Consider the following 7,998-nt stretch of genomic DNA (forward strand, 5'->3'; position numbering starts at 1 on the left):
TTCACTGGGTTTAAATTTCGCTGATTTACCATTTCAGGCACATTCAGTGGGTTTTAAATTCACGGTTTTATCATTTAGATAATGTGTTCTATGCTAAATTTTACATATTCATTGGGTTTCAATTTAGCACATTTTCCAGTCAGCGAAATAAGCAAAATTAAAACCCAGTGAATAATTAACCCCTTTAAAATATATGACCAAATGTTGAGAATACATTTAATGTGTTTCGTTACAAACAAAATCTGAGCTGTGGTGAATCAATAATTATCTATTATCACTTGACATAAGACAGTACAAATTATGTTGTAGAAATCTCTATTGCTATGTGAATGTCTGTTAAATAAAGAGTTAGAAAACTGTGGTTACACTTTGATATCCAGAAAATAATAGATCTATTAAAGTTGTGAAAAATTATAAATCTTTGAATGAAGCATATGCAGATGAAGTGTCCATTGCTTGTCTAGGGCTGCTTAAATTAGTGTTGATGTGAAAACTCACCAGTAAGTCTCTCTTCCACTATAACAGCATCAGGGATTGACTTCAACAATGATAAAAGATCTTTGAATCCCAAATGTTGAGGATAAATAATCTCTTCGGAATGTTTCTATTCAGTAGGTAAGATTTAATGGTAAGAGAATCAGTAGCGACATATTGTAATCATACAGAATTATACAACTATCTGATACAAAAACAATTTACAGTTCCTTAAAACCATATCGACATTTATTATTATTTATTTCAGACAGAGTCCATATAAAGTAAATTACAGAACAAAAAGAGAAAATGAAATAGAGTTACTGTTTATAAAAATGACACAGTCCCCGTTAAGTTCTCTTTGTGCTCGTCATATTAAAGCGGAGGAGTTGTCGCGAGTGTGTCCTTGAAACTTGAGTTCCAAGTGGCGTATACAACAGATTGTTTATTTACATCAAAACACGTGTTTCGTGTCATAGTAATATGGCCAAAATAAAAACAGCCGTTATTCGGCCATCTTTGATCTGATTATGAAACACACTGATATGTATGATGTGCCAAATACGAATGAAAATGGTACATAAATTGTGGAAATATAGTAGTAAGGCCAAAAAGTCAGATGGCTGTCAATCGGCTATCCTTGACCAGATTTTGAAACAAATTGTCATGGACATGCATCCTAACATGTATAAAGTACATGTATGTGCCAAATTTGAATGAAAACTGACAGAGCACGTCCAAGATACCGCATAAAAAAACAAAAACAAGATGCCTGCCAGTCGACCATCTTTGATCCAATTGTGAAATAAATCGTCATGGACATGTATCCTAACATGTATAATCTATGTAACAAGTTTGAATGACAACTGACAAAGCATGTCCAAAATACAACATTTTCAAAAAACAAGATGGCTGCCAGTCGGCCATTTTGAATCGAATCGCTAAACTACTGCATGTGCATATGTCCCACATAAGGTACTAGGCACATGCAAAGAATGAACGGAATCGGCCCACAGGATTCTAAAATATGACGGACAGACTGACGCACGGACACACGGACGGTCGGACGGACGGACGGACAGACAGACTCAGGAACTCACGAACGGTCGGAGACATGTATCCTAACATGTATGATCTATGTACTAAATTTGAATGAAAACTGACAAAGCATGTCCAAAATATTACATTTTCAAAAAACAAGATGGCTGCCAGTCGGCCATCTTTGATCCAATTGTGAAATAAATCATCATGGACATGTATCCTAACATGTATAATCTATGTACCAAGTTTGAATGAAAACTGACAAAGCATGTCCAAAATACAACATTTTCAAAAAACAAGATGGCTGCCAGTCGGCCATTTTGAATCAAATCGCTAAACCACTGCATGTGCATATGTCCCACATAAAGTACTAGGCACATGCAAAGAATGAACGGAATCGGTCCAAGGGATTCTGAGATATGACTCCGGACGGACGCACGAACGCACAGACGCACGGACACACGGACGGACGGAGACCGAATTATAAGTCCCCGTTTTCGGACTTCGTCCGAACGGGGACTAATAAAAAACAGACATTAAGTTTATGCTACAAAATCAAAAAATCAAATTATTCCAGTACCACACCAACTGTGAGTTCCAACGTATGTCACTACTATATATTACAGAGACAATGCCATTTGTAGATGTATAAACGCGTTCAGTAAATAAAGATACTAGCTTTCTAGACAAGGGAATGTTTGTACTCTATTAACAACACACATTGTACTAACACTACAATCATGTGGATATCCAAAAAATTTCCTGAAAGCATTGTTATAGGAAACCCTCATGGCATTTAGCGTAGACTTTCGAAAACAACACCATAATTGACAGCAATAAAAACTAGAACAGTAAGTTTTGAAAAGCAATTGCTTAACCTCAGTGCTACAGTTCACAAATTTTCACAACAAGAGATTAGCACGAACACAAAACAAACGTCTCTGGTGATCAATGTCAATATTGTCTTTAAGATCGCACAAACAACATAATGCGTTCAAGAATATTGACGTCACATTCAAACGCATTCCTTTGTTAGCATCAAATAAGGAAGCATTATAATTTGTGACGAAAATGGAATTCAGTCACTGACGCAAACATTTGCACATCATAAAAGAATTGTCATTGCTATTTCTGGCTGTTATCTCACAATAAAATATTACTACAAGCAAGAAGAAAATAAAGTTACAACGAGAATACTGTAAAGTATTCATGAAGGCAGCACAGGAACTAACCAGCAAAAATGTCACAAAAAAATTAAAAAAACTTACCATATACACTGCTTGCAAGTTGGAAAGAAATATACCATTGGGATGGCATGACAAAACATACCAAATATTATATTTGACACAAGAATCCACAGTTTTTACATTTGTTTTCTTCTCAGTGGCAGTCTCTGTATTAAATGAAGAAGATATTATATAAAACATGACATGCACTCACAGATCTACTCTAACAACTAGAGAGGTCATCAATTTATACTGACTGAACATATATGCTGGAGGACCATTGCCGCCATTGACAAAAAGTTAGAAAGGGCTCCAGAACAAGTGTCTGTAACCTAAGGCTCGAGTCAGGAGTCTCTACTATGAAGGACACTATCCAGCCAAGTAGATAGAGATGGCTAGAGCATATCTGTCACATGCCATCCAGCTCACTCCCCCCTCCCCCAAGGTAAAAGAAAACAGGGAGGCCAAAGAAAACTTAGTGATTGACAATAGAAAGAAAGCTCAAGAACAACAGACCCCAGAGCAGCCGCACACAGAGCCAGATGTACATTCCTTGCTATCGCCTCAAGCACCAGCAGACAGAGAGAGAATTGAATGAAGCAGATATAGATGTTTGACAGTGACCGACAAAGTATTCTTGAATAACAGACATTTTGCCACTACTCTGACTTTCCTTTCATTTTAGAGATCTAATACCTTTTGATTTCTCTTTTTTGTATAGCCTGGTGTCGTATAGGAGCCAATCACCTTTGTTCGTTGGTCGTTCAATAGTCACAACGTCGGGTATGAGAGAGACAAGCTCTATGACACTATAGAATCCAAGTGGTTTCAATGGTAGGTCTTTTCCTGTAAGTTGCTGGGTGAAATGAAAAAGATGAAAATAAAAATAATCTCTCAAGATGTTCTTATATTGTATCTATTCTGGTGAATCCAAACATTCATTTCTATTAAAGCCGAAAATATAAGCTAATTTTGCACCAAATGAAGATAAAAAAAAAGTTTTCTTTTATCATGAGTATTGTTTCACAGAAAATTTGTAATTATTCTATACTTTGTATGTCGATATAAATATCTCAACACATAAATATGCTATAATATGATGTAAATGCACCATAAAAAATGTCAATCATACAACATAAATATTATATTATTATATTATATTCTGAGTGTTACCATACATTTGTCATACATCTGTAAATGTGTAATAACCACACATAATCATATGCATAAATATTTCATGATACATGAATCATCATCCTACAACATAAATATCACAAAAATGCCTAAATCATACAGTAATCACTATTATACCACTGCATAGACCTATAATGCACAATAATGTATTACCTTGTACTCTGGTTGTAATTGGGCTGCCCATAAACCAGCTGGTCTTTTACACAGAATCTGAGAAGCAAATCAGACAGTAAATATAGTCATCTAATCTCTGCTAATAACAAGTATTTCAGAAGCAGCATTAATGTTTTTATATTCGCCATTAATGAACTTTTTCATATGAGCAGGTTCATCAGTGAGAAAAAGAAGAAACTGAGAGCGAGTGAATGGATGAGTATGACTAGTAGAAAGCCAAAATCAATAACAGAGGCAAACAAGTGGGTTCAATTGGGCATACTTCAGTAGGCACACTCATTGTTGAATGTTCACATTAAAATCATTTTAAAAAAATTTAATTTTTCATTTTTGCAAATTTTTGAATGGCAGCATATTTAATAGCCAGGGGGATCAGACATTAGCATATCGACTCAATCATTTCTTGTTGTTTTAAACATGGCTGATCCATCAAATCAATTTTTTCATCTTGTATTTAAAAATTAATTTGCAGAACTCAATATTTCCAATGATATCTGTGTATGTGCTCATTTGTGCTTATTATGCTGACTGTTCTCCAGTTGCAATGTACTTCAGATAGAAAACCCAAGCATTTGTCACAATACCGAGTAGACAACCAGCTAATAAAGTTCCAAATTGGTGCTTGAAATCCCTGTTTTCTACAAATCATCTAAATTTTGGGTAATAAACAGTTTTTGCTAAGCTGGAAAGTTTCTTGTACATAAAATGAACTGCATGTGGTCAACAAAAACATGGCACTGCGATGAACGATAAATTGTATCAAAGCTTACATCAACATTTCTAGAATTTTGTGTCATTAAGCAGAGTTTTAAAGAAAATTTTGCAATGAGTTTGTCATCTGTATCAACATAATGTTACATAAAGTTAAATCATTCTATGTTAGAGTGATTTAGTATAATTTTAGTGTGAAGGTGGGATTGCTAGGCGAACAGTAATTATAAACAACAAGTTAACACCATGCAAACAACCCACTATGATTAAGAATGTTGCAAGAAGCGTTACACAATGCATGTTTTTTAAACAATAGCTCATGAGGGAATTGCCAAAAAATGCTATGTCATCTCCTCATAACATGGGTAGAGTAAAATTATTTTCATGATACAAAATGACACTGAATCAACGCATTGATGACGTAATCTAAACAGAATATCCTACATATAAGAAAAATGCATTATAATGCATAATACACCTGTACCTTTCTCACTTGTTCTTTCAACTCATCGTCAATGGAATCATCAACTCTTGAATCTGATATAAAACTTGAATTCAAACTTTCATTCCCTCCCTCATCATCATCTGTGGTTTGTGTCAGATCAGTCAGTTTACTAGGACTATTCTTATCAACTACGCACTCTGGATGGTCCTTCTGATCTGCTGCTACATGTACAGTTAGGAATACAAAAGCCAGATAAATGTCAATATTTAAAATTTGTCGCGCCCTTATATACTGTAAAACATGTTTAAATAGCTACATGCTATTTTAGCAAATTTGACTCCATGTATGAATTAACTGAATCTTTATTTAGCTAAAGTGTCAACAATGTCATTGTGAGAATGTACTTTATTTTAAATTAGCAACATTTTGAATAAGTGAAATTACAAATTAGCTAAATTAGCTAAAATAACATGCTAGCTAAAAAGGTATGTTTTACAGTAAGTTGAGTTCCATCATGTATACGTCAAACTCAATGATAACGTGTACAGCCCACAACTGGCACTTGAAAATGATCAATTGCGAAAAAAGATAGAAGCAAAGTTATTCATAAATGCAAAATATGATAATTCATGAGAAACAAATCAAAAACTGATGAGCATTATAATTGTTTTGCGCGACTTCAAAAAAGAAGTTTTTTAATACACTCATATGAATCCTTGCCAGCATCCAAAATATATGAAAATACCTACCACTCAGAAAGGCTGGTTGCACTTCTACCTTGCTAGTTTTAATCTGGTTTATAGTTCGTCTGTCATCGCTGTCTGGATTCTTCTTATAAAGTTTGAACCCACCACCATTGAGATGGTGTACGTAAATAAGGTCTGGAAGGGCTTTGATGACCTCGCCTAGCGACTTAAACCCCATGGCTGTAAAGTCTATGTGCTGCCCAAAACGCCTGGCGAATGCATTGTTGAAACTAGACCCCAACAAACCATTCGGGTATGCAGAGAGCAGGGCCTTTATTTTAGTTCGTAGATGGGCTGGAACGGAAGGTTGTTCCGCCATCAGTGGCTTGGGAGCTCCCGTGGGGGGAGGTGGCGCTGTTTTTCTTACCAGTGACAAGTAGCCGCTTACCCGGCCTCGACGACAACGTAAACCGACCTTTTGTCGCGAAACTAACTTAGCTATATGCTTGGTTGTATCATCTGCGACGCCGTAAAGGAGTAAAAGTCCCCTCTCATAGTGAGTTTGGAGGCAATCAGGAACAGACTTGATGAAATCGGTAACGGTGTTGTAGCCAAGTTCCCTGTAGGGAATGGGTTGACCCAACATCGTGTGGTAGTCATTTTGAATTTGCTGCAAGGTCAATCCAGTTGGTGCAGAAATAAGCAAAGCTCTCAAATTTTTCTTCACTTCTTCCTTCAATTTCGCCAATTCTGACATCGTTCTCTTCACGTAATCGCCAGGTTACCTCAGTCAGTGATAAACACGGAAGAATTTGGAATAATTAGAAATACTTCTAACTACTGGGACACACGTTTAGCGAACTCGAGTTATAAAACTCCCTAAGTTAAGAGATATTCATTGATTGTTTATTTTCACGACTGAGGGCGCACTTACAGTTATAGTTCGTCACGGTCATCTATTCGGAAACACGTTAGAATTGCATACAGTCTCTTGTTTGCGTTTTCCAATAAAATAAAATATTGTGTGAGTTACCGCCAAATAAACAAATAAGATAAAGATACAGATTATACTAGTATAACAATAACAACATATTAATAAAACACTATCATATACTTGACAGAAAAATCAAAATACATTTAGCACCGTCATCCAGAAAAATGTAGCTGAAAACCACAGGAAGGAAACAAATAATTTACGCATTTTATCTCCCAGAGTTACTAATGGTCAACCCCTCCGGTCGAAATCACTTCTTTTATAAGAGAGGCAAAACACAATTTTGTATCAGGATAACAACGAAATACCGTAGACAATTAACTATTAATGTTTAACTTCTTCTCATGGCATATTGACTCAGAGATTCGGGTTGAATTCGGCATTTGAAGATTATCGTATAATCGTATATTGACTTCTTTTTCTAGTCTATATACGCATTACATTGTACGAGGAAATATACTAGTAGGCAGTGATGTGATTCTCGTTTCGTTGTTTCTCGACACTGAGCTCAAAGAACATATACACCGAGGTGATTATCCTTTGTAGAAAGTGAGCTGAGAACTGAGACGTGTAGTGTAAACATGTAGTAAAAGCTAGTGGATCCGACGATCGTGTTTACTAAACATCTATCGTAAAATAGTGCTAGCGGAATTTTGGGCATGTTACTCCGAGTCGTTTAGGGCTTAGACTACTATGAGTTTAGGGCTTAGACTACTATGGGTTTAGGGATTAGACTACTATGAGTTTAGGGCTTAGACTACTATGAGTTTAGGGCTTAGACTACTATGAGTTTAGGGCTTATACTACTATGAGTTTAGGGCTTAGACTACTATGAGTTTAGGGCTTAGACTAACATGAGTTTAGGGCTTAGACTACTATGAGTTTAGGGATTAGACTACTATGAGTTTAGAGCTTATACTACTATGAGTTTAGGGATTAGACTACTATGAGTTTAGGGATTAGACTACTATGAGTTTAGGGATTAGACTACTATGAGTTTAGAGATTAGACTACTATGAGTTTAGGGATTAGACTACTATGAGTTTAGGGATT

General features: G+C 35.8%; 1 protein-coding gene across 1 annotated transcript; it reads right to left on the reverse strand.

The window, feature by feature from the left end:
- Positions 1-298: 298 nt before the first annotated feature.
- Positions 299-6,708, reverse strand: LOC146741476 (tudor domain-containing protein 5-like). Its single transcript, XM_085499904.1, has 7 exons — positions 6,015-6,708; positions 5,305-5,486; positions 4,089-4,145; positions 3,438-3,597; positions 2,784-2,908; positions 499-604; positions 299-333 (listed from the first exon to the last, which is right to left on the reverse strand). The coding sequence occupies exons 1-7, from the start codon at positions 6,706-6,708 to the stop codon at positions 299-301; spliced, it is 1,359 nt and encodes a 452-aa protein (XP_085356030.1).
- Between the last annotated feature and the right edge of the window lie 1,290 nt (positions 6,709-7,998).

Source organism: Saccoglossus kowalevskii, chromosome 6, assembly GCF_978046115.1.
Source record: "Saccoglossus kowalevskii chromosome 6, keSacKowa6.1, whole genome shotgun sequence".
In the NCBI taxonomy this organism is placed as follows: Eukaryota; Metazoa; Hemichordata; class Enteropneusta; family Harrimaniidae; genus Saccoglossus; species Saccoglossus kowalevskii.

Coding starts and splice junctions, on each gene's coding strand:
- LOC146741476 (XM_085499904.1), bottom strand. CDS start 6,708: ATGTCAGAATTGGCGAAATTGAAGGAAGAAGTGAAGAAAAATTTGAGA. Junction 5,487..6,014: donor GCAACCAGCCTTTCTGAGTG/GTAGGTATTTTC, acceptor CTGTACATGTAG/CAGCAGATCAGAAGGACCAT. Junction 2,909..3,437: donor CAAAAAAGAGAAATCAAAAG/GTATTAGATCTC, acceptor CATTTAATACAG/AGACTGCCACTGAGAAGAAA.